Genomic DNA, 26,499 nt, shown 5'->3' with positions numbered 1-26,499 from the left:
TAAATATCTGGAAGTTTGTGAACCCCATCAACCCCAAGGATGCATGCAAAGTTCAGCACATGTTCTCATGACAATAAAAACAGCACAAAATTTGCAGTTAGGAATCGGTGGCAATGTCAGCCAACTTCAGTGCTGTCGAGCTGTATGTGTATATCTCTGGTTGTTTTTTTTAAATTCATACCGGTTTAACTGAAGCTGGATGTATTTGCCAAAACGGCTGCTGTTGCTGTTCCGAAGGGTACATGCATTTCCTGCGAAGTCCAGCCCAAGTGGAGAACGAGAGAAGAGGCAGATTAATGATCAAAAAACAAAAACAACACACCAGTCAAGGCAATTCTCCCTCTTAAGGAAGGAAATGTAGCAGATTGACAGACTGAGAATAGACAGTTTACCATTCATATGGACACAATGGGAAATCGCTGTTACTGTAGAATAGGGTTGCCATATGGCTGGAATTCCCCGTACATAGCCAGAATACTGGAGTGGGGAGCAGTGTCCAGCCGAAATCTCAAAAATGTCTGGTAAAATCCAGAGGTATGGCAACCCATGTTGGCAGTGTCGTTTCTGGCAATTTTCCTTTAAAATAGCTCCAAACAAGCTCAACAACTTTGGGCAAAACTAAAAATTGCTCAACAACTTTGGCAAATAAACCCTTTGTGTCTGGATTCTCACTTTTTGAAATATGGTAACCCTATTGTAGAAAAAGACATGCAAAACTCCTGGCCTGCTAGACCATTTCCCCCAAGCCGCACACATCTGTACCACCTGATGTCATATGTAGTATCAGGTATGCAGCATATTAAGAAATGGCTGCGGATCAACGACTGGGAGCCTTAAAGTATACCGATTGGTACTTGGAAGGCAGTTTTCTATTTGGTGGCTTTTTAAATTCAGTTTGAAATGAAAGTCCAGCTGGGATTCTTTCCACTCAGGAAGCTTTCAAGTCATGGTTCGCCTGTTGTCCACAGAACCCAAACCACAGGTCACACAATCTGTGGCTTGGCAGTTTGATCTGTGCTGCTACACTTGCAGGAATATATCTATTCAAAAGTCATATTTACCAAAGGCTTCCATCACTGGGTTGGAGTCCAGCACCCTCTTCTCTATCCTTTCCACTGCCACGCTGCCTTTGGGGACGGTGGAGGACGAGGCGACTGTGGCGTAAAATTTCATCAGGCAACGGGAGGTCCATGTCTGGAAAGAAGGTCATGAATGTGAGCTGTGGGCTGCTCTTGACAGATGTCATTGAATCAGAGAGGTGTTTACAGGGAGGAAAAGAGGGAGAGCTGCTTCAACGAGGCCACAAATGAAGAGCTAGCATTTTGAGACTGTTCCCACATGCACAGAACTTGCTGCTGAATGCGTGAACAGGCACTGCTCAGCTCACCTATGTGCTAAACAGAATGGCCAGTGACTGTGGGCAACTTGGACTCATACGCTCCAACCTTCCTTCTCCTTCCCCATTTATCAGTATAGTAAAAAATATTACCCCACCTGCCATCAATGCCGATACCGGGACAGGGTACAGAAAATAAATGCCAGCCAACCAAGTCTTAAACATACCAAACACATACTAAAATGTTCAGAACAAATAAAGCTGCAAAAAAAACTACAGAGCAAGTAAAACAAGCCACCACCTTGAACTCTGCGATCAGCAGGTGAGGTGTTGGTGCTGCCACGGGGGGCTAGCTGGCGCCGACCTGCAGCATGGCCTTTTCCAGTGGGGGCTCCCAGTTTGTGGAATACCCTCCCTGGGGAGGTGCATCAGTCTCCCTCAATACTGGATTTTCAGGATGATTTGAAAGACATTCATGTTTACCCAAGTGATTGATGGCTGAAAGATACTGATCCTGACAACCCTGAAATCATGGGCTGAGGGAATGTGATTGCTTTTACGCTGTTGTTGAATGTTTCTAATGATCTTGTTTTAATGATATGTTTGTAGCTCTGGTGAGATATGTAATAAATAAACAGCTTACACATTTTAAAAATGCCTGAGCATATAAATAAGGTCTTAGCCTGGGGCCAAAATGACAGCACCGGCATCGGTTGAGGAAATGTGGCCCTTGGGTCAAAAGAAGTTCCCCACCCCTGGGTCATAATAAGTGATGGTTTCCCAAGCTTGGATTCAATAGGAAACTGCAGTGTATTATCAAAACCAAAAGTGAATAGACACTTGGAGAAAGCTCCCTGCATATGGCAAACTATGACATCAGGGCTACATCACACCTTTCTCAGATATGGTAGCTGTCCACATGCAGGGAACTTTGCACAGACTGGGAAAAGCCTTGCACTTTGAGGTAATGCATGAAAGAAAAAGTTATGTTTGCTATTCACCTACACAAGCCAGCAACATGGTCTTCCCCCAGAGATGGGTGAGCAGGCAGCCGATCACAGAGAGATGCCTGAAGGTATTTCCCTTACCTTCCCAGCTCCGCTTTCGCCACTCACAATGATGGACTGGTTTACAGGCGGGATCTGGCTCTGGACATTTCTGTAGGTCTCCTCTGCTACCACGAAAACATGAGGTTTGAGTTCCTAAGAAGCAAAAGAGCGAACACAGGTGTGTTTTTGGACGGGAAAAGCTACTGTCAGGTGCAGCTCACTAAATGCAGGGGCGGGGAACCTGTGGCGTCTGGATCTTGCAGACTTCAGCCCCCATCATCCGTGACCATGGACCACCCCTGGCCAGGGATGATGGGAGCTGTAGTCCCTTGGATCCCTAGATCTGCACACCAGCTCTCAAGACCCCTAACCATTGGGCCAGGCTGACTGGGGCTGATGGGAACTGGAGTCCAAAAGGCAGTGAAGGGTTGCATCTGTTCCCCACCCCTGGGTTAATGGCTTAGTGGGAACGATGATGGATTCAGGGCAGATGGGAAGCCTCATCATGCCTTCTGTGCGAAAAGTGCAGCCTTTACAGCTTCCCTCTTAAAAGCCACCAACTGTTAAGTTATTTTCCAGGCATCTCCTGGGAAAGATCTCATTTGGCAGGGGCTGAGCTGGTGCAGTTCTCCCTCCACCCCTCACTCACCTGAAGGCGGGGGGCAGTGTGGTAGTCCCTCATGAGCTCGAGCGAGTAGAGGCGCGGTATCGGCCGAAAGGGGTTGACTGCCACCAGGCTGCTGCCGGCATTGGTGTAAAACACGTCGATGGCATATCTCGCTTGCAGGCACTTCAGGACTGAGGATGGCGGAAGGTTTCATCAATGGCAAGAAATGTGCTATTTCGTATTTCCGAATTCAACCTCCGTTTTCCCCAACACAAGGCAGGAGTGGGGAACCTGTAAGACTCCAAATGTTGGAGCTGTAGCCCAGCAATATCTAGAGAGATACAGCTTCCCTCACTGCTGGTATAATTATAGACAGCTGGGGGACTGGGGTCTTTTTAGTTCAGCCCCAATCCCAAGAACCAAGGTGAGGTGGGTTTATTTTTGGGGGGGAGGGGCATAATGGAAGAATTGCACTAGGGGAAATGAGTTTGTTCTTTGCATGTGGGAGAATAATCCAGTCACATCCTGCTGTGATCAAAAAACGGAGACCAGGGCAGAACAGAAGGGTAGGCCCACAGCCTGGGGTGCCGGGTGATACTGAGGGCTGCATGAAATTGGACCGAGGTGAATCAAGGGCCACAGGTTCACCACCCCAGTCTTCTAGTGACATGTGAATGCACAATAGCGTGTTTGTTTTTAAACCCTACCAGTTGTGGTGGTCACAGGATTCACTTTGGTAAGGTCATCAAAGCAATGGAGCTGCCGTTCGTCACCCAAGAAGGATTTGACATCTTCCCCGAGACCATTCTCTTCTTCACAACTGGTGGCCGGGTGACTCTTGGTGCCGTTCACCTGAAGGAAGAGGCAGAAGGAGATGCCACTAACTGACCAAAACACCAGGATGGTGATTTTGCCATATAAAAAGCTGCCTTGAAAGTAAGTTTACAAGCAGGTAAGGCTGGGATTCGCTCCTGCCTGAAACCCTGGAGAGCCGCCACCAGTCGTAAGTCCCGGGTTCAATCCTTGGCACCCTCCAGGCACAAATTCCTTTGAAATTCTGGAGCATCTGTCCATCAGTGTACGCAATACTGAGCTAGATTGATCAAAAGCCAGCCTTAGTTTAAGGCAGATTCCTATGTTCCTATCAAAGCTGGCCCTTAAATTCAAAACCATGAGGACTAGATTCTTGCTTTAATTTTAGGGAAGAGCTGCAGCTCAGCAGTAGAGGCCCTGTTCTTTTTGGAGAAGGTCTCAGGCTCAGTCCCCAGCAGCTAGGAGACACTCCCTGCCTGAAACTCTGAAGAGTTGCTGCCAGCCAGTGCAGATAGCATTGAGCTAGATGGACCCCGTGGCCAGACTCAGTATCAGGCAGCTTCTTAGCTTCTGGACAGGCAGCCATATGGTCTGCTCCCTGGATAGCTTCCTGGCACTACTGGAAGCCTTTCCATATTACCATCTTAGCTTTCCCTGACATTACCTGCTTGGGCATTTTTCCCCTTCTCATTTTGTGGGGCTTTGAAGTTTGTGTTGGAGAATGCATCGGAGTACTACCAGCTTGGCAAAATCTCAACGTTGGCGGACTTCAGGTTGCAGGAAATCTCAAGCAAGAGAAACAAGGAGCCCTGTATAGAATGAAGAAGGTTGTTTACTTGAAGCAGTTTTGGCAACCTGCAAAATGTTACTGAGAGTGACAGGGAAGACTTCAATGGGCCGCGTGATAGATAAATCATGGGGTCGGGAACCTTTTTTTCAGCCTAAGGGCGATACTCCCTTCTAGGCCACATGCCAGGGTCAAAAAGTAGATGGAGCAAGAAAGGTATGTTTTACTGAGGCTAATTTCTCTATATACTCACACACACTGCTTTCTCTCCTCCATCCAGGCAAACAAGGGGCCTTATCAGAACCAAGGGCACCTTACAGTCAGACACCAACACTCAAGGAAGGTGCAAAGCAAAACAGAGAGGAGGGTGTGGCCTACAGGGCTGCATATGCATCCAGTCCAACTTTTTTAGATTAAAAACTGGGGTGCTTGTTTTCCAGGATGTGCTCCCGGGTGAGGCATGTGACCTGCGCTGCTATCTCCCCCCACAAGTGCTTTTCTCAGGGGTGTGAGATCACAGCACCCAAAATACCTGCCGCGATTTCAGATTGAGAAATGGGATGTCGCTCCCCACCCCCCAGGACACATGGTGGGTATGCATTTGGCCTGAGGATCTTCTCTAAGGTTCCCCACCCTCAGGATAGAAAATACCGAGCTTGATGGAGCAATGGTTTGACTCGGTACAAGGCAGCTTCTTCTATTCCTATTTAAATCAGCCCTTAGTACAACACCATGAGGACTGGAAACTTGTTTTATCCTGTGAGGGAAGAGCTGTAGCTTGGTCCTGTGTTGTATCCCCAGCATCTCCAGGTATGGCTCAGAACGCCGCTTCCTATATTCCAGCGCTCTGAGCAACAGCAAGCGTCTGGGTCTAGCGAGACAAAGTGGAGCCTGGGGTCAATTATGCAAAATTGAATGGGAAGGGGCAACATCACAAATCCTTAACTGAAAAAACAGTTTAGAGAAATATCTGTTTGCACTCTGGCGTCCTTTTGGATTAAGGGTAGCAAAGTGGATTCTTCTCCTTCCTTAAATGTAAGGTTTCCCAGCTGTTATAAACAGATTTGTGGGAGGAGGGAAAAGAAGGCCTGTGGGGGAAAACGACAGCAGAACATTTTTGCACGGGCGTGACCAGTGGAAAGTTACACGCCGGGGGAAAAAAACAAAAAACCATCCAGCAACCCAGACTGCTGGTTCTATCCAGCAGCAGAAAACTCAGCCAGCTGCAGCCAGCAGATTTAAGCTATGGGATGTTGTTTTTATTAACTTCCCCTGTGATCATTCCACTGGTTAGGATTCTCCCCCCCCAATCAAAAATAATTATGCTTAAGAGATAGTCCCATATTATTCACTGACAGCTACTATTCGTGGGATTTGCAATAAAATGTTGCGGCATGGAATGTGCCCATTCAGGCTTCTTGCAAGCCTGGTTTTTCCATTCTCAGTTACCCCCTCTCCAAGTTTTCTGCAGGAGGCTGGTTTTACCTCTGCTCCCTTATGTTGGATGATATCCAACATCAGCCATGATCAGAGTTACATCCATTCTTCTTGCTTCTCTATACTCCCTGCACTAATGAGAGAAGACCCTGACCCAAGTCTTCAGTCCACGCCTGAGTATGCAGGAGAGGGGACTGGTGGCAATCACAAACCGTGGCTGGCTAGTAAGCCAAAGCAATATTTGTGGATCACCAATTAGAATTCCCTTTATTTCTGATGTTCACGGGGTGACTGCTGGTCCATAAACAGCCCCATCCACACAAGCAAGGGAAGTAATCAGCAGGCCCAGGTGTAGGAGGTAGGGAGAAGCACTAAGTTTGCAGCAGTACAAAAAATATTAACCATTTTTTTTTAAAAGAGTGGGGCGCAAAGAGGAGACAGGGCTCCAAAAACAGCTCAAGTGAACACTGAACATGCTTAGTGAGCATGGAATGCTGACTGTCTGAAGTCAATAACATTGGGGGGAAAACCCACATCAGGAACAATAAAGCTATTCTTTCCTTAACTCTGAAGATCCATTGTTGGCCTCTTTGTGGATTACAGTTACCCTCTAAACAACCTGTCCTGCTTATAAAGGATTGTTAGAACAGATTTCCACACACAAACACACCCCTCAGCTGGGTGCCAAGGCAGGTGGGTCTCCTAATTCTCATTGAGCCTCTATTTGCGGTAACAGCAATGTGTGATCCCACATTCAGGATTCAAGAGCCTTAAAATCCCCTTGGCAGACCAGACCAAAAATCCGTCCATTGGCCTGTCTCCAACAGAAGACAGTTGTGATGCTTCTGGGAAGCTCCCAAACAGGAGATGGGAATTTAACCACCCCTGATTGGTTGTCAAGTACTTAAGAGATGTTGCGTTTTAAGTATGGGAGGGGGAGAATGTAAAAGCAGCATGAGGGAGGACTGCCACTTCTGTGCGACAACTGAGCATTCGAGAAGTGACTCAATAAGCTTGGAACATTATAAGGCCTTGCAATCAAGAGTTCGGCCACTGGACCCTGGGACCTGAGATGTCAGTATGGAAGCAGAAGAGCAGAGGAGAGGAAGGAAGGGCCTTAGTGCAATAGGAGACACTAACAGATCCTTGGCCAGGGGGTAGCTGGGCTCCCACCCCTCCATCCTTACAACAGCCCCCCAGTACATAATTGTTGGCCAACGACTAAAGTGATCCAGCCCATATATCACAATATAAAACAGCACAGTAGCTGATTGAACTCCCTGCTGCAACCACACTGCTCTGGTCAACTTAAGTTTGCACCTCTCTCGCCAGAAGCAGAGAAAATGAGGAAAGACGGGTAACAGCTCAGTGGTACAGCATCTACTCTGCAGGCTGAAGGTGCCAGGCTCAGTTTCCAGGTGGGGAGGTCTTGTCTGAAATCCTGGAGAGCCATTGCCAGTCGGTGTGGATGATACTGAATTACATAGACTGATAATCCAACTGCAACTTCCTATGTTTCAAATACTTTCATGAATGTCTGTAGACACTTAAGGGCTAGAAATCTGGGTTGTTGTTGTTGTTTACTATAAATAAACATCTGGGGTCTATACAAAATGGCACTTAAATGTGTGGAATGAGCTTAGGTCAGTGGCAGACATATTTTGCATGCACAAGGTTGCAGGTTCAATCCCCAGCATCTCCAGGTAGGAAAACGGTCGTCTAAAGCCCTGCAGAGCTGCTGCCAGTCAGTGTAGACAACATTGCGATAGATGGACCAATGGTCTGACTCGGTATCAGACAGCTTTCTATGTTCCTAAAAAGCGATCTCTGGTTTACAGATGTGTATATTGCATTTCTTCCTGAAAACTGGATACTCTGTTACATCTGTTTAGGCACTAGGCAAAAACATTCCTCTTCTCCCAGGCCTTTGGCTAATTAAACAATCTATGGTCTTTTAAACTGCGTGTATGTAGGTTACTATCCTATGGTAAGTATTTTTGTATTTTTATATTGCAAACTGCCCTCTGATCCTCGGATGAAGGGCAGAATAGAAATAATAACAACAATACTGTCTTTTTACTTTAGTGTATTCAAGGCCTTCCAAAGTTTTATTTATTTATAATATTTTTATTCTGTTTTTCAGACAACGATAATCTCCCAGATCAAGTTACGTTAGAAATAAGAGAGAGACAGGCCCTGGCATCAGGCTTAGAAACATAAAAGGCCAGAAACAATAAAGGAAAGTCAGAGTGGAGGGAAAAGGAAAGGGAGAGGGAGAGATCAGCCCTTCAAGGCCCAAACTAAGTGGTGAGCAAACTGGTCCCCATCAGCCCCAGACAACATGGCAAATGGTCAGGGATTATGGGAAACATAGTTCAGCATCATCGGGGGGGGGGCACAGCTTCCCCGTCCCTCATCTATGGTGATCAGCTAAGAGAGCAAACTTTGAGCCTTCAAGTAGAGGGGCAGTCTACCTGAATACTGGGGTCCCACAGGAGGATGGAAGAGCAGACACCTTCTTGTTCCACTTGTGGATTTCCGGAGACCCCTGGATAGTCATCATTGCCAACGGATGTCCTGAACTTTGGGTTTGATCAGGCAAGGTCACTGCACTTTTTTTTTTAAGTCACGTGCTGTGACACATTGTTGTTACAATGACGGAAAATGCTGTATTTCGAATTAGATTTACCCAGTGTGCCTTGCACACTTTTTTTTGTCAACAAAGAAAAGTCCAAAGGCCCCAAAAGATTCACCCAGTTATTAGCCAAGCTTGCCTAGACACACACTCCAACTTCAAGCAAGCCTCTGCTCCAAGTGGGACATGTTTTGAAACCTGCACAGTTCAGATTAATAAAGGATCTGACCTATCCACTCTGAGCCTCCACAGCCAGAGGGTATAAAATTGATCCCATCCCCCTACCCCCCCCCCCCCCCCCGTATTTAACTAAATCTCACAACAGCCCTATGAGGGAGGTAAGACTGATTCTCCCTAATCCCAGTTCAATGCACTAACCCAGGTGCAGGGAACCTTTGGCCCTCCAGATGTTGCTGAACTACAATTCCCATCATCTCTGACAATTGGTTATGTTTGCTGGGGTTGATGGGAGCAAAATCCGGAGGCCCTAGGCATCCTATACATGTTTACTCAGAAGACAGTACTGCTATGTTTAGTGGGCTTACTCCCAGGTAAATGTGTTGACATTGTAGAATCATGGCAGCCTAGCATTTGTAGAGCTAAAATTGAAAAGGGGTGGGAGTGGTGTTGTCATTGAAAAGCCAAATAAAAGAAATCCAAAAAAGGTATAAATATACGTTGGACAGGAACACATCAGAAGATGCAGAAGAAGCTTAAAGCCAGGGATCAGCAACACTTATACTTAATTATTATTATTATTTTATGCAAGTTTCTCTACCCCACTCTTCAAGCCAATACCTAAGTGTGACTAACCAAAAATAGATAACAAATAAAATCAAAATAGATGAAAAACTCTTAAAACATAACAAACAACAAACTAAAGGCAGTGATTTATATATTGTTATGGGGGGGGGCGGTACTGAGGGATTTGAAAATCAGACCCCCCTCCCCTTTCATAGAAACATATGTAGGAGGATATGTCTTATACAGAGTCAAACTACTGGTCTATCTAGCTCAGTGTTGTCTACACTGACTGGCAGCAGCTCTTCAGGTTTTCAGGCAGAGGCCACTCCCAGCCCCACCCGAAGATGCGGGGGATTGAACCTGGGACCTTCTGCATGCTAAGCAGATGTTCTACCACTGAGCTATGGTCCTTTCCCACTGGGATCCTTCCTTTGCTCTTCAATGAGTGGGAAAAGAACTCTGCACACCCTTAAGGGAACTCTTGCTTCAGTCCCTTTCTGAAGCAGCATGTGGAGTAGGGGGGAGGGAACAAGTTGTGGGGCTTAAACTAAAAGATCAGCATTTCTGGAGAGGAAGAGAGAAATAACTACATTTATAAGGAACAGATGAAAGAAAGCAGAGAGAAAGAGATTTGAGGCTAAATGGACTCACCCGTTCCATGTATATATGGATAAGGAGAGGATCGAGAGCGACCGGCGAAAAGCAACGTCCTCCGGAGGTAGGCGAAGGACGGCTCAGCCAGTCCCGGGCAAAGGCGGAGCTGGAGGCGGAGGCTGCTGGGTTTGAATCGGAAGGGCTTCCAGACTCCCTGGAAGATCCGGATTTGACGCCCCGCCTCTGGGATGCGGAGCCCGATTTCGGCTTCCAGGGGGAATCTGGAGCGCGCAGAGGACCGCAGCTTTGCAGCGCCAGCCTGTGCGCGCTTAACACGCGCACAATCCCATTGAAATCCAATGGGGCTCACTACCCAGTAGGGATGCGTAAGGTTTGCATCCCGCTGGCCTCATCCTGTGCCTGCTTCCTCCGAAGGAAGCAGACGGCGCTGACTGCCATTCACGTTTAGACAACCGTGGCGCAAGTTTTCCTCGGAAGGAAGCTCCACCGAGTTCAAGAACGAGGTTTACTACTAAGAAAAGGGTGCGCAGGGTCGCTGCATGCTTTACGCGGAAATTAGTGGGATTTCCCAAGAAAATGTGCGGGGTGGGTGAGTTCCAGTTTAGCAGCCGGGATCCGTGTCTCATTGGAAGCAAAGCATGCTTCTCGAAGCAACAACGCATGCTTTACTCGGTAGCAAGCTCCGCTGCACCCAGAAAGCGTGTGTTGCACCACAGCCTAAAATAGTTGTTTTAAATTTTTACATGTCGTGTTTTAATTGTTGTGACCCGCCCCTGGACCTTAGGACGAAAGGCGGGTAGTGCTAAGTAAGTAAATAACAATAATATTCGGATCAAGGAGGTGGGGAAAGGAAACGCGCTCTTACCAGATCGGACCCACGTGGAGACAAGGAAATTCGCTGCTTGTTCTACACGCGGAGCACCTGGGGAGTAACACTCCCTAGTATCATGGAGGGGTGGGATCAAGAGTGAACACTTCCTTGCAGGTTGTCCCCCACCCCCGCAAGCAGAAAGCTAGCACAGTAAGGAGAAGTGCTAGTTAAAAAAAAAACTTGTAGGGAGTTTTTTTATTGGAGGTGAAAACTTACTGGGTGGGGGGAAGGCATCCTTCAGCTGAAATGCGAAGTGGTCCGCTCCAGTCTGTGTCGACCAAACCTACAATCTGCGGCGGGCAAACAAGCAATGCAAATTATTTTATTTTATTTGTTTTTAAAAGTATAAACCGCTAACTAAAAGAACCACGGGGTTGTACAATCAAATAATCAGAACATCATAAAATTGTAAAATGCACCGCCTCTCCACTACAAATCTCTGTTGCTGTGCTAGGCAAATCTCTGGAACGTGATCATCAGGAATTGCCTTGACAGAGATGGCACCCATTGTGTGCCTTTCAAGGCAGCCTGTTATCACAGATGTAGGACCAGAATGCAATTCTTCCACCTCACCCCGCCTTTTCTTTTAATGCCTTTTAATATGCCATTAGTAACCTTTATATTAAACTTGGCCATGGCTGAGCAGTCTGATGAATCAGGCAATCTCGTTTAGCAGGCTACTTGCTCTGATGAAAATGTCATCAGGAAACAGATCCCTGATTTACCTTTTTTTCAGCAGGAAGTATAAGCGAGGAGCTGGGCAGAGCTAAAGAGAAACTCTACACCTGTGTTTTAAATGCAGTTTTAATTCTCAGAGAAACAGCAAAGACCTGTCTCTGACCCAGCCTTTATGATGAGAATGTTTTCAGTCATGTTTCAGACAAATCCTGCTGTCTTTCTTCGCTGAAACTTTACCTTCGTAAGAATGCAGGTAATTCTTTCAAAACGTTTTTGCTGCATATTTCCAAGTTCTCATAGCTATTATATGTGGGGCTTTTGACTAGTGGCTGAAACCTTCATACAGCAGATGTTTTGTCCTGCATTGTGTAGGGTTTGGATGAATTACCCATTATTAATGTTTGTATAGATGTGATATTTGCTAACTGCAATTATATATATATCGCCTTTTTCTCCAATGCATTCAAGGCAGCTTACAGTTTTAAATAAAGGCTGCAGTCTGATACATCTAAAAGGAATGGGGAGGAAAGGAGGAAATGGCCAAACCTTGTTAAAATAGCAGGCGTGGGTGCAACTGGTACTTGAATCAGCTAAAGGAGCAAGAGAGAGAGAGGGTCTCTGCCCCAAGACACTAACAGCATGAGGGCGAGAGACAGGCCTCTGCTTCCCAAAACTAACATGCTGTTTAAAATAGTTAAAGGAGCCAGAAAGGGTGTGAGGCAGCTTCCTATGTTTCTGTGATGGTGGAAAGTGCAGCCAAGAAACATTCTCACAAACCATTATTTAGCATTACTGTGGTATAGTGTCGGATTAAGACCTGCGAGACCAGGGTTCAAATCCCTGCTCACCCATAAAGGTGATCTTGGGACCAGTCACTGCCTCTCAGCCTAACCCGCCTCACAGGGGATTAAATGAAGTGGGAGAGAACTATCTGCACTAACCTGAGCTCCTTGGAGGAAAAAGGTGGGATATAAATGCAGCAAATAAATAATATTGATTCATTTTGAAATTCCTGTCTATAAGTATGTTAAAATTGCAAAGAATGTTACATCTCTGGAATTAAATTTTATGTTCTTTTAAGCTCTGTTCAGAATTTGATTTATGTTTTTAAGTTGTGTGCTTCTGTGGATAAAATCCATGTTAAAACAAGCAAGGAAAAAACTAACTAAATACCGGTAAATATCTGAAGGCTATGTTCTACTTCCATGGACAGAAGTGCCATACTTTTGAATACCAGTTGCTGAGGGATCACAAATGGGGAGAGGCCTGTTACATTCAGGTCCTCCTTGCAGGCTTCCCCAGAGGGACATCTTGTTGACTGCTGTGAGAACAGAATATCTGACTACATGGGCCTTTGGCCTGATCCAACTACAGTGCTCTTCTTACTTTCTTAACCCGCCTTGTCCTGAAGGCTTGCCATCTCCAGGAGAAGGTGAGCAAAGAGCCTCGAAATGGCCAGCCAGTAAGTTTTGCTGGCTTACAGCTTTTTATCAAGGGCGATCCTGAGCTGTAATTAAGCTAGTTGTTGCAGACTATTGCAGTGCTGAAAGACAAATTTGCCGACTTGCAGGGCTAAGAGGCGAGGGTGTGGTGAGCTCTTGCCTTTTAAGCTCCCTCTTCAGAGACGCCTTTCCCTGACAAGCTGCAGCTTGTCTCATCCAAAGATGTGTATTGCAAAAGCAATATTTATGGTCTGGATAAAATACAAAGACTTATTGGAAAGTAAGACCCCGAGGTGGCTTTCACCAGTGGAGGCCAAGGCCCGAAAAAAGCCCAATATGGAGACCGGCTGGTTGAAATATTGGGAAATGCTAGAAAAAATAGGCGACAATTGGAGGTTACAGAGCTATGAAAAAGTAAAACATAAGGTGCAAAACTGGTTTCACTATGCTCAAATTCAAGAGATCTTTAAACTGGACAAAAAGATAGGATTCCAGGTGGAAAAATCGAAATTAGAGACAGAACTGTTAGAACCAAAGATAAAGGTACTTTCGAGAATGTACAACTTGCTGCTTAAGTGGAACACTCAGGACGAGACAGTTAAATCCGCCATGATAAAATGGGCTCAAGACATTGGGTACAACATCATGTTTGATGACTGGGAAAGGTTATGGACCACCGGTATGAAATTCACGGCATGTAGTGCATTGAAAGAAAATATTTTGAAAATGATATACAGGTGGTACATGACCCCAGTAAAACTTGCTAAAATATATCATCTGTCTGACAACAGATGTTGGAAATGTAAAGAGGCGGAAGGGACATTCTTTCACCTCTGGTGGACATGCCCAAGGGTAAAGGCTTTCTGGGAAATGATTTACAATGAGTTAAAAAAGGTATTTAAGTATACCTTTCCCAAGAAACCAGAGGCCTTCCTTCTGGGCATTGTCGGCCAGAATGTGTTAAAGAACGATAGAACCTTTTTTATGTATGCAACAACAGCAGCAAGAATACTTATTGCAAAGTATTGGAAGACACAAGATTTGCCCACTCTGGAAGAATGGCATATGCAATTGATGGACTATATGGAACTGGACGAAATGACTGGCAGAATCCGAGATTTGGGAGAAGAGACAACGGAGGAGAACTGGAAAAAACTTAAGGACTATCTACAAAAACATTATAAGTTATTTGATTGTCAATAATTTGCATAAACTGGAAAACCAAGCTCCAGCATCAAGATTTTTAATATTGGAAATTAGGGTAAGATTAATGGGACGACTAAAGTTTAAAATATCATTGTGCTTAGATTACACTTTATTGTTAAGAAAGCGGAACTGAATATGTTATGTTTATTTTAAAAGTATTGAAATCAAGATACAATATATTGAATTCGGATGCATAACAACAGAAAGTTACAACAAGGTATGAAATAAGGTAACAAATTGCTGACATTATTAAATTTAAAGAACGCGGCTTCGGCGGGTGTGGGGAAGTCCAAATAGGGAATGGTTTATATATATATATTTTTTCTTGGTTTTTGTTTTGTTTTTGGTAAAAAAGAAAAGAAAAACTGTTTCTTGTATTCATTGCACTTGGGTTGTTTGGATTGTACAAAATTATGGAAAGAAACACAATAAAAAATTTATTAAAAAAAAAAAACAAAGATGTGTATTGCAAAAATGTTTCTAGGGAAAAAATGAAGGTGGCAGTCGATTGTAGGAAGCCTCAAGAAAAAGAGGAGTAAAGGTGATTAGACAGAATTTGGCAAGATGCATCCACTAGTGGAAGAAAGTAATAGTAGTAATAGATAGTATTGTGGGAGTAAGAACATAAGAAAGAACAGCTCTGCTGGATCAAACCAGTGACCCACCTAGTCCAGCATCCTGTTCGCACAGTGGTCAACCAGATGCCCCTATGGGAATCTCACAAGCAGGACATGAGCGTAACAACTCTTCCTACTTGTGATTCCTTAGCAACTGGTATTCAGAGGCATACTGCCTCCCACAGTGGAGTGAGAACATAGCCGTTGTGGCTAGTAGCCTCCATGAACATGTATGTGAGTAAGCCCCATTGAGTTCAGCTGGGCTTGCTGCCAAGTAGAGGGTGTACAGCAGGGTGTCTGCTGCACATCTGGCTACTCCTATTGTAAGGCTGTTGTCATGCTGGAGTTCCTATGGCTGGCTGTTGGCAGCCAAGCAAACTGCAGTGTGATGACACCCTCACATTTTTATTATATAGCAAAAAGGCCCCACACACTTTGACATGTGGTCGTTGCAGGGTTGACTGATTCAGTGTGACTCTTGGACCAAAAAAGTGTAGCAATCTAAAAGATAGGATGACGACCTTAGAGTGTTTCAATCTTCTTGCCCTTACCTCCTCTCTCTCCTACAACTGAAATTTGAGAATATAAAATATTTGGGGCCCTCCAGACTAATGGCATTGGTTTTTTCCCCCCAGAGGTATTTTGCAACATGTTATTCACACTGACTAGAAATGAAGCAACGTGTCTGCCCTGAAACTTTCACAGGCGTAGACAGTATTGAAAGCGGGACTGCGTTTAATCACCCTGATAGCATCATGAGCATAAATTACCATGAATGCTCAATAAGAAGGAGGGTGCTGTGTAAATTTATGTGAATAATTTCACCACAATAATTTTACTAGTGGCAGTTGCTATGACTGTTGGTTCCGACTTGTTAAAAAGAAATAAAATATCCTGTTCAGGTGTTTGCCTTGGAAGTCCGAATAAGAGCTAGTGCATGTTGGGTTCCTATGGTATGTGGTTCCTAGGCAAGCTCTTTTAATTTCTTGCAAGTGTGTTTTGCAACTGTTTGTAAAAGTAGCAGTTAAAAAATAATGTGGGCTGCTTGCTGCCTGAAAACTTGTAGTCGTGCATAGAGAAAGTGACTTCAGCATAGAAATTCTTTCATTTCTATCCTGCCCACTGGTTTAAAAAGTCTATTGGAGCAACTTGATTCACCAAGGTGAGGATTTACCTTGGGGTGGATGCAGTTGCCCACTCTTGATTTTTGTTCAGTTTGCTTGCTGCTAACTTGATTTCTTCTTTCTTTTTTTAGTGACTTACAATAGCAGAAAAAATGTCGCAAAAGCAAAAAGAAGAATTTATAAGTAATTTGAATGGAACTACCTTGCTGGAGATCTCCATTGGCTTACCCCTAGCGCCATTATGCCTCCTTTCCAGAGGGCTTCTGTTGATCTTGTATTTTCTCTGCTATGGAAAACCACTACAGTCAATGGTTGGCCATTTTCTTCTAGACTTCACCATCTTAGTTGTCCCGCCAGTGCTCTCTTGTACAATTTTGGCTCCTGTCCTACCTTGGGTAATGCTCTCCATCACTGTATTCTGTGTCAGCTTGGTTTTGATCATATACAGTCGGAGAACCAATTATGTGAGAGTGCCGCCTAAGCAAATCATAAGCGATTTCTTGAGGACAAGCTTGGAACCAGAGTACATTCCTTCGATAACAGTGTTCCGAGTCTTTGTCAATGTCTTGACATCCATCAGCATTCTGGCTGTAGATTTTCCACAGTACCCTCGGAGGTATGCCAAAACAGAGACCTATGGAACAGGGGTAATGGATTTTGGAGTGGGATCATTCGTTTTTGGGAACGCTGTGGTTTGTCCAGAAGTCCGGCTGAAGCCTGGCACGGCACAGCACAAAGTCTCTTATCTTGCCAGGCAGTTCTTTGCTGTGTGGCCTTTGCTGCTTCTTGGCTTTGGGCGGGTGATGAGCATCAAGGCCATTGACTATTACGAACATGTCTCTGAATACGGTGTACACTGGAACTTTTTCTTCACTTTAGCTGTTGTACGGATGGCTGCGTCATTGCTTTTGGCTGTCTTCCCCGTGCGCAGAGCATGGTTAATTGCAGCAACACTTGCTGTAGTCTATGAAGGCTTCCTCAGCTTCACACCTTTGAAGATGTTCATCTTGCATGGGAGCGATGGCCAAGATTCACGGGACGGGTTTTTCAATGCCAACAGAGAGGGCATATTTTCTGTCATCGGCTACCTAGCTGTTTACATGGCTAGCGTGCAAGTAGGCTTATATTTGTTAAAGAAGAGGAGCTTGGTGAGAGATTGGCTTGGCGTGATCGGCTCTTTCCTGATTGCAGTTTTCCTCCTCTTTATCTGCCTTCATGTAACGCAAACTCACATAGACACTGTATCCCGACGGATGGCAAACCTCTCCTTTTGTGTGTGGGTCATCGCTCACGGCCTGTTACTCTTTAGTTGCTTTTTGGTGGCTGATCTTGTGCTGGTGTTTGGAAAGTTTCTGGTGGCTGGGGCTAGCATTCCTTGCAGCTGGAATTTCATGCAGCCAGCAGCGTCGAGTAAAAAACGCGACCCGGAGCCCCAGGATAGGAAAACGGTGCCTCGGAGTGTGTGCATGATCAGCGCTGTGAATAAGAATCAGCTCCTGTATTTCTTACTAGCGAATGTATTGACTGGCTTCGTGAATATGGTGGTCGACACAATTCACAGCAATGCATTCTGGGCTATGTTTGTCCTGCATCTATATATGTTTACAAACTGTTTGGTTATGTATCTGTTGCAAGCAAGAAATATAATCCTAAAGTGGTGGTAATTTTATAAATATATATAAAGTTGTAACCAAAAAGAAAAGGGTTTGCCTGCTGGGATTGCACTGGTTTTTATAAGACTTTTGCATGCATGCTGGTATACTGGATTGTTTTAAGGAAGGAATGTGGACTATAGTTGTTTTAAACTCATGGTCACTTTCATCGAATGAACCAATACATTTCCATACGTCTGTAGCATCGGGACCAAAGCTCAAGCTGGAGCCAGAGCCAATGGCAGGCAGAGCCACCTCATTCTTGTCCTCCTCCTCCCTACTGTGTTCTATAAAGGGCAACAATGAAACTAAGGAGAGGCAGGAACCTTACAGCCAGGGCCATCCCCTGGGCTAGTTGTAAGAAGGAAGGCAGGGCAGGTGGGGGCTGTTTGAGGGAAAACTGAGGTTGGTCACTTTTGCAGACCAGACATTAAGCTTATTTGTCCCTTTGTCACATTGGGATTCCTGTGCAGGGTACCCTTCTCTCCTGCAGTGGGTTCGCACGCACTGAGTGCCTAACATGCTAAGAAGTGGTACTGAGGCAGAGGGCACTTTGTGCTTGATGAAGGTTTACAGCATGTGAATGGATCCCTCCAGACTGGTATTTTTGCAGATGTATTCTGCAATATGTCTTTGACACAATAATAGTGCATTCATGGTGGATTTATACTGGACTGTCCAGACATCATTCCGCTTTACTAGTTGTTCTGAGATGCTTCCCCAATCAATGTTGCTGCGTTATTGCCACCTGGAGGGGCACTATTGTGCAATAAAATCAGAACTAAAAAAAACACCAAAATATTTGTGGCATTAAAAGTAGCAATCTTTCAGCAGGAAGCTATGGGGACATGCACCAATTGGAAATAAAGCAGTATGTCTGCCATTTGAGGGCAAAAAGAATTGAAAGTGAGATCATGTAGAACTGCTCCAATAACATAACGACCACAAATCAGGAATGCAATTCATAAATGCATGATAAAAGGATGCCTAGATGGGCTATAAGTCCTTCCACACAGCTGCATTCACCTATTTTAATTTAGAATGTGTTTGTGTTCAAATGCAATGGGCAATCCAATCAAATATATTTTCCAAAAGAACTAAAAGTTACAATGAGGAGTGTCGGAATCATTTCTCATAAAAAAGACAAATGAATTAACTGGAGGCTGTGTGTGAGAGAGAACTGAAAGAGCTCAAAATAATCGGAGGTGTATGTTGGATTGAGTCAACACAAAAGTGATTATAATTTGCAAATAAAATGCATCAAAGCCTCCAAGCAAATAAAATATCTATATTTAAGATGATATTGTAATGTGTTATTGCTTTACTGTCAGACATTTGAATTATACTATTTGCTCACAAGAAACTGTTTCCCTGAGCCTTCAAGAAATACTGAATGACCTAACAAAGAAAAGGAGGAATATTTGATTCAGTTCACATTTAAAGGCAAACCTACCTAATTCACATGTTCCAAAACAATACACAAAGCAAAACACAGCGATCTTTTGAAATTTGCACTTCTCTGAATTTTGCAATGCAGTTCTCCAGCAAAGTAATCTGTAGAAAAGGAAATATATTAGGGTCAAGTGTGTCTAAAAATGCATGTATAAAGATAGAATAGAAAAATGCATTATATTAGGGGAAGCTACTTTGCAAAAAGCACAAGAGGCAAAATTGCATACAATATTTTTATAGTCTAGAGGAATTTTAATTACAAGCCTGATATTTCATGAAGCTTAAAAATAATCACAAACTGATGTGGAGAGCTGAACTTAAATTTGGAAAAATGAAAGAAACCAAACTTGACAGATTTATCCATTGATAACAAAGAATTGGACACCCTTTGAAATATTGGATGTCATCCATCACAGGCCAGTACATCAAGCCATCATTCCCAGCCTGGTGCAAAAGAATTGAAGACTGCCATGTTGATTCTATTTTGGGATTCTGGGAACTGCCCATTGGCCATCATAAACTGGATTAGAGTTTGCCATTGGCTAGAGGGAAACAATTTTCAGCCAGTAAATCTTTGGCATGCAAATAAATGGCAAGTAAAACTCACTGGCTCTCATTTCTGATGTCACAGGCTAAACAATAAGCAATTCACAGTGGAACCATCGCCAGCAACAATAATTATGGGATAGACAGTCATTTTCCATTGCAATAAAGTAAGCCATTCTATGCTGAATGAGTGACAATTAACTGGCTATATTGTCCATAATTAAACACATAACTGTTCCTGGCCAGGGGAGATAGTGGCCATAAACTTGTTAGTACACTGTATGTATGTGAGGTACAGTATGTACCGTAGTTCTTCTCTAATCCCTTTTTTGAAGCAATTCTTAACAATTTTGTGACCAAATCACTGCACATAGGAAGCTGCCATATGAAGAGTCAAACCATTGGTCCATGTATCTCAATATTGTCTACATTGACTGGCAGCAGCTTTCCAGGGCTTCAGGCAGCAGTCTCTGCCTGCCCTACCTGGAGATATTGAGGACTGAACCTGAAGCCTGTATTAAAAGCAGAAACACCCTACTGCTCTTCCCTGAAAAAAATGGAGACGAGTCCTCAGTGGTTCTGAATGAAGGGCTGATTTGATACAGGAAGCTGCCATATGCAGACTTAAACACATTGGCCTATCTAGCTCAGTGCTGATTACACTGACTAGCAGCTGCTCTTCAGGGTTTCTGACAGGACCTGGAGATACTGGGGACTGAACCAGAGACCCATCTGCATGCAAAGCAGGTGCTCTGCCACTGAGCTATTAGCGCACGATAGCTCTGAGTGTTCGTTAGATTTTTGGATTGTGTGTGCTCTATTACTGTAATCTTATGGATGGTGATTCCCAGGCAATTATGGGATTGCAACCTAAGCCACTTATGAAGCTCTTGCCTGTCCATCAAATGGTTGCCTAAATGAAGAGGATGACTTGCTGGCACATACTGGTAGTTCCTGTTGCAGTGACAAAATTCCTAAGCAGAATGGGTAAGAAGTGGTACATTGAGATCCACATATGGGCAACGGCTCACATATGGGCCAGATGAGCTGTCAAATGTGACAGTGTAGTAAACAAAAATCTGCCCTTTTCCCTTATGGGGTATCCAAGAGCCCATATAGAGTCCTTACATAGGTTCCCTATTGTTAGGAGAGAATAACAGAGGCCAACCAGAGAATTGTTGTTGTTGTTGTTGTTTAGTCGTTTAGTCGTGTCCGACTCTTCGTGACCCCATGGACCAGAGCACGCCAGGCACCTCTGTCCTCCACTACCTCCCGCAGTTTTGTCAAACTCATGCTGGTAACCTCGAAAACACTATCCAACCATCTTGTCCTCTGTCGCCCCCTTCTCCTTGTGCCCTCCATCTTTCCCAGCATCAGTGTCTTCTCCAGGGAGTCTTCTCTTCTCATGAGGTGGCCAAAGTACTGGAGCCTCAGCTTCACGATCTGTCCTTCCAGTGAGCACTCAGGTCTGATTTCCTTAAGAATGGATGTGTTTGATCTTCTTGCAGTCCATGGGACTCTCAAGAGTCTTCTCCAGCACCATAATTCAAAAGCATCAATTCTTCGGCGATCAGCCTTCTTGATGGTCCAGCTCTCACTTCCATACATCACTACTGGGAAGACCATGGCTTTAACTATACGGACCTTTGTTGGCAAAGTGACATCTCTACTTCTCAAGATGCTGTCTAGGCCTGTCATTGCCCTTCTCCCAAGAAGCAGACGTCTTTTAATTTCGTGGCTGCTGTCACCATCTGCAGTGATCATGGAGCCCAAGAAAGTAAAATCTCTCACTGCCTCCATTTCTTCCCCTTCTATTTGCCAGGAGGTGATGGGACCAGTGGCCATGATCTTCGTTTTTTTGATGTTGAGCTTCAGACCATATTTTGCGCTCTCCTCTTTCACCCTCATTAAAAGGTTCTTTAATTCCTCCTCACTTTCTGCCATCAAGGTTGTGTCATCTGCATATCTGAGGTTGTTGATATTTCTTCCGGCAATCTTAATTCCAGCTTGGGATTCATCCAGCCCAGCCTTTCGCATGATGTATTCTGCATATAAATTAAATAAGCAGGGAGACAAAATACAGCCTTGTCGTACTCCTTTCCCAATTTTGAACCAATCAGTTGTTCCATATCCAGTTCTAACTGTAGCTTCTTGTCCCACATAGAGATTTCTCAGGAGACAGATGAGGTGATCAGGCACTCCCATTTCTTTAAGAACTTGTCATAGTTTGCTGTGGTCGACACAGTCAAAGGCTTTTGCATAGTCAATGAAGCAGAAGTAGATGTCTTTCTGGAACTCTCTAGCTTTCTCCATAATCCAGCGCATGTTTGCAATTTGGTCTCTGGTTCCTCTGCCTCTTCGAAATCCAGCTTGCACTTCTGGGAGTTCTCGATCCACATACTGCTTGAGCCTTCCTTGTAGAATTTTAAGCATAACCTTGCTAGCGTGTGAAATGAGTGCAATTGTGCGGTAGTTGGAGCATTCTTTGGCACTGCCCTTCTTTGGGTTTGGGATGTAGACTGATCTTCTCCAATCTTCTGGCCACTGCTGAGTTTTCCAAATTTGCTGGCATATTGAGTGTAGCACCTTAACAGCATCATCTTTTAAAAATTTAAATAGTTCAGCTGGAATACCATCACTTCCACTGGCCTTGTTATTTGCAGTGCTTTCTAAGGCCCATTTGACTTCACTTTCCAGGATGTCTGGCTCAAGGTCAGCAACCACACTACCTGGGGTGTACGAGACATCCATTTCTTTCTTGTATAGTTCCTCTGTGTATTCTTGCCACCTCTTCTTGATGTCTTCTGCTTCTGTTAGGTCCTTTCCACTTTTGTCTTTTATTATGGTAATCTTTGTACGAAATGTTCCTTTCATATCTCCAATTTTCTTGAACAGATCTCTGGTTCTTCCCATTCTGTTGTTTTCCTCTATTTCTTTGCATTGCTCATTTAAGAAGGCCTTCTTGTCTCTCCTTGCTGTTCTTTGGAAATCTGCATTCAATTTCCTGTATCTTTCACTATCTCCCTCGCATTTTGCTTGCCTTCTCTCCTCCGCTATTTGTAAGGCCTCGTTGGACAGCCACTTTGCTTTCTTGCATTTCCTTTTCATTGGGATGGTTTTCGTTGCTGCCTCCTGTACAATGTTACGAGCCTCCATCCATAGTTCTTCAGGCACTCTATCCACCAAATCTAAATCCTTAAACCTGTTCCTCACTTCCACTGTGTATTCATAAGGGATTTGACTTAGATTGTATCTTACCGGCCCAGTGGTTTTTCCTACTTTCTTCAGTTTAAGCTTGAATTTTGCTATAAGAAGCTGATGATCTGAGCCACAGTCAGCTCCAGGTCTTGTTTTTGCTGACTGTATAGAGCTTCTCCATCTTTGGCTGCAGAGAATATAATCAATCTGATTTCGATGTTGCCCATCTGGTGATGTCCATGTGTAGAGTCGTCTCTTGTGTTGTTGGAAAAGCGTGTTTGTGATGACCAGCTTGTTCTCTTGACAGAACTCTATTAGCCTTTGTCCTGCTTCGTTTTGATCTCCAAGGCCAAACTTGCCAGTTGTTCCTTTTATCTCTTGATTCCCTACTTTAGCATTCCAGTCCCCTATAATGAGAAGAACATCCCTCTTTGGTGTCATTTCTATAAGGTGTTGTAAGTCTTCATAGAATTGGTCAATTTCAGTTTCTTCAGCGCCAGTAGTTGGTGCATAAACTTGGATTACTGTGATGTTAAAAGGTCTGCCTTGGATTCGTATCGAGATCATTCTATCATTTTTGAGATTGCATCCCAGTACAGCTTTCGCCACTCTTTTGTTGACTATGAGGGCCACTCCATTTCTTTTACGGGTTTCTTGCCCACAGTAGTAGATGTGATGGTCATCCGAACTGAATTCGCCCATTCCCGTCCATTTTAGTTCACTGATGCCCAAGATGTCAATGTTTATTCTTGCCATCTCATTTATGACCACCTCCAACTTTCCCAGGTTCATGGTTCTTACATTCCAGGTTCCTATGCAATATTTTTCTTTACAGCATTGGACTTTCCTTTCGCTTCCAGGCATATCCGCAACTGAGCGTCCTTTCGGCTTTGGCCCAGCCGCTTCATCAGCTCTGGATCTACTTGTACTTGTCCTCCGCTCTTCCCCAGTAGCATGTTGGACGCCTTCTGACCTGAGGGGCTCATCTTCCAGCGTCATAACTTTTATATGCCTGTTGTCTTTGTCCATGGAGTTTTCTTGGCAAGGATACTGGAGTGGCTTGCCGGTTCCTCCTCCAGGTGGATCACGTTTGGTCAAAACTCTCCACTATGACCTGTTCATCTTGTGTGCCCTGCTCGGCGTAGTTCATAGCTTCTCTGAGTTCTTCAAGCCCCTTCGCCACGGCAAGGCAGTGATCCATGAAGGGGCAACCAGAGAATACTGAGAAGCAAAGCAGCTAGTAAGCTTGATCTTTATTGATCTGTTGCAACAGTGCGCTCCCCTCACCCGCAGGAGCGGAGGGGGGACCCAGAAAAATGGCGTGCAAGGCCTTATAAAGACTTTTGAAATTGCCACCCTGTAGATCAAGACCATGCCCAGAAACAACATACGTACATCACAGAAGTGGTGTAACCTAAGACCACCCCTCAGATACATCACACCTACATCACAGAAAAGGCGGTCTTAAAACAAAAATTTGAATATTGTTTTTCTCCTGTCCTTGTTTATCTCCTGTCTGGCAGGTTACTTGAATGGATTGCCTGGGGAGCCTGGCCAGTCCTTTGTAACAATAAATACTTAGTTCCTGGGCCATGTCACAGGCTCACACCCTATTCATATCTTAAATGTGCCCTTAAGACAGGATTTGTGAGGAAACAGACAATGGGGAGGCTTTTCCACTTTGACCTTGCAGAGAAAACATTTGCTCAGTTTAGGAATCAAAATGGCTTCAGGTCGGCCTTCCTGTGCTGATCTATGTACGTGCGGTTATGAACATTACCATATATCTAAGACCTCAAAATTCCTATGACAGCAGGAACCTATGAGCCAATGGCCAGGTAAATGCAGCAATGTGCAGGACAATCCAGTTCTATGTACATGTAGATCCTGTGCCTTACTGTGGTATTTCAGAGGTGGGGACATTCCCATACCTACCTGGGGATTGAACCTGGGACATTTTGCATGCAGAGCAGATGCTGTACAGTGGTACCTCGGGTTACATACGCTTCAGGTTACATACGCTTCAGGTTACAGACTCCGCTAACCCAGAAATATTATCTCGGGTTAAGAACTTTTCTTCAGGATGAGAACAGAAATCGTGCTCTGGCGGTGCAGCGGCAGCAGGAAGCCCCATTAGCTAAAGTGGTGCTTCAGGTTAAGAACAGTTTCAGGTTAAGAATGGACCTCCGGAACGAATTAAGTACTTAACTCAAGATACCACTTTACCACTGAGCTGCTACAACACTTTCTCAGGACACTGGAGGGCCCTCATTGAATGTCCAGTTGGCATCTTTGGCGCTGCTGTCCACGTTCTCTGTGGAAGGCAGAGATTATCTGGTTAGTTGACATGATTGCTGTTTAAACACCCCTCTTTCTCTGATGGGAGCCTGATCAGCTCCTTAGTGTTCTCTGCTTCCCATGCACAAAAGCTTATTATGCTACAGGTTTTGAAAGAGAAAAAGTTTCACCCCTTTTTTAAATGCTGGGAAACCCAACCAGATGGGTGGGGCATAATTATTATTATTATTATTATTATTATTATTACCACAGGACTCTTATTCCGCCACCCTTTGAGGTCTGAGACCCTTTGCTTTGGTGCCTGTGAGTTGCAGGCACCAAGTACGGCATAGTCAATGGTCAGGGATGATGGGTGTTGTAGTCCACAACATGGAGGGCCATGGATTCCCCATCCCTGATTTATATTATGTGGGGCTTCAAAGCATTTTGCCCTCACAACATCCTCACAAAGGAGGCTAGGCCGAGAGCTGCAGCCGCCCAGAGAGCTTTGTGGGCCGAGTAGGGATTTGCACCGTTTTCGTTTCCACAACCCTGTTGTCCGAGGGAGACTGGCCTAATAGGTTCCTCATGGAGCTTTGGGGCCAGGTTGCATCGTCACAGCCTTGCAAGGCGGGCTGGTCTGAGAGCGGCTGGCTCAAGGCCACCATCAGCTAGAGAGCTTCCTGCTGCTGAGTTCGACTTAAAACCATTTTTGTCCTCTCGCACAACCCTGCGCAATAGGCCAGCCTGAGGGAGATTGTGAGTGGCAACACCAGTCACCCCATGAGCTTAATGGCCGAACCATATCAGCCTCCCAAAAACCCTGTGAAGCAGTCTAAGCTGACTCATCGTCCTCAGGGTGGCCGTTTGAACCCAGGCCTTCCTAGTCCTATTCCCCCACACTATTATTATTATTATTTCTCCACAGTGGTGTACATGGTTCTCCCCTCCACCATTTTTTCCTCGCACAACAACCTGGCCAGGTAGGTGAGACTGAGGGGCCAGTGGTTGGCCTGAGGAGTCAGACTAAAACCATGACATAAATCCTGACTGCATTGGGTTCTGAGAGGGAGTTTTTATTGACTGGCTTCTGTGGACTGGAAAAAGCAGGAACTGGGCCCTCGTCACATTTGGAGGTTTTGGGGGCGAACTGAGGGCAAAATGGCTCTCCTTTTCCCCGCGCGCGAACTATTTCGCCAGGCGGAGGGAGCCGTTTATTGATCACGTGGCTCTTCACCTCCTTCTCCCGGCGTTCTCAGCGGAGGCTATTTGTGACAAGCGGAGGAGGAGGAAGAGGGATGGGCTTCTTGATATAGATCTATGTTTTCTCCCTCCTCCCCCCTCCCTCTCTCATAACGCCTTTCTTTCTACTCGCGCATGCGCGAGAAGCCGCCAGACGGATCCTCCCCTGTT

At 44.8% G+C, this 26,499-nt stretch overlaps 2 protein-coding genes and 1 long non-coding RNA gene across 7 annotated transcripts in view; 1 reads left to right on the top strand and 2 right to left on the bottom strand.

Annotated features, from left to right (window-relative positions):
* The window catches only part of MYO19 (myosin XIX), a 29,367-nt gene extending 19,205 nt beyond the window's left edge, over positions 1-10,162 (bottom strand). The window contains exons 1-7 of one of the 3 annotated variants that reach the window (XM_028708565.2): positions 10,060-10,162; positions 4,470-4,614; positions 3,700-3,844; positions 3,035-3,183; positions 2,425-2,538; positions 1,062-1,194; positions 182-251 (exon numbers count right to left, since the gene is read on the bottom strand). In XM_028708565.2, the coding sequence (XP_028564398.2) occupies positions 182-251; positions 1,062-1,194; positions 2,425-2,538; positions 3,035-3,183; positions 3,700-3,844; positions 4,470-4,532 (674 nt within the window). In that variant the 5' untranslated portion in view covers positions 4,533-4,614; positions 10,060-10,162. The remainder of the gene's footprint in view (positions 1-181; positions 252-1,061; positions 1,195-2,424; positions 2,539-3,034; positions 3,184-3,699; positions 3,845-4,469; positions 4,615-10,059) is intronic. The other 2 variants (XM_077919562.1, XM_028708564.2) reach the window with 2 other exon arrangements.
* Positions 10,163-10,273: 111 nt separating this feature from the next.
* PIGW (phosphatidylinositol glycan anchor biosynthesis class W) lies at positions 10,274-18,909 on the top strand. 3 transcript variants are annotated; one of them, XM_028708574.2, is made up of 3 exons: positions 10,274-10,545; positions 11,634-11,825; positions 16,093-18,909. In XM_028708574.2, exon 3 carries the CDS (start codon positions 16,114-16,116, stop codon positions 17,623-17,625), a length of 1,512 nt encoding a protein of 503 aa, XP_028564407.2. In that variant the 5' UTR covers positions 10,274-10,545; positions 11,634-11,825; positions 16,093-16,113; the 3' UTR covers positions 17,626-18,909. The 3 variants fall into 3 exon arrangements, with proteins under 3 accessions (XP_028564407.2, XP_028564408.2, XP_077775689.1); XM_028708575.2 differs by having other exon boundaries at positions 11,631-11,825; XM_077919563.1 differs by lacking the exons at positions 10,274-10,545; positions 11,634-11,825 and adding an exon at positions 12,757-13,004.
* Positions 18,882-26,462, bottom strand: LOC114585718 (uncharacterized). The gene is made up of 2 exons (XR_013390873.1): positions 24,745-26,462; positions 18,882-19,167 (listed from the first exon to the last, which is right to left on the bottom strand). It is a non-coding gene; the product is annotated as an uncharacterized LOC114585718 (long non-coding RNA).
* Between the last annotated feature and the right edge of the window lie 37 nt (positions 26,463-26,499).

Source organism: Podarcis muralis, chromosome 15 (assembly GCF_964188315.1).
Source record: "Podarcis muralis chromosome 15, rPodMur119.hap1.1, whole genome shotgun sequence".
Taxonomy (NCBI): domain Eukaryota; kingdom Metazoa; phylum Chordata; class Lepidosauria; order Squamata; family Lacertidae; genus Podarcis; species Podarcis muralis.
Note: the sequence above shows the minus strand (reverse complement) of the source record. Positions and strands in the feature narration are given on the sequence as shown.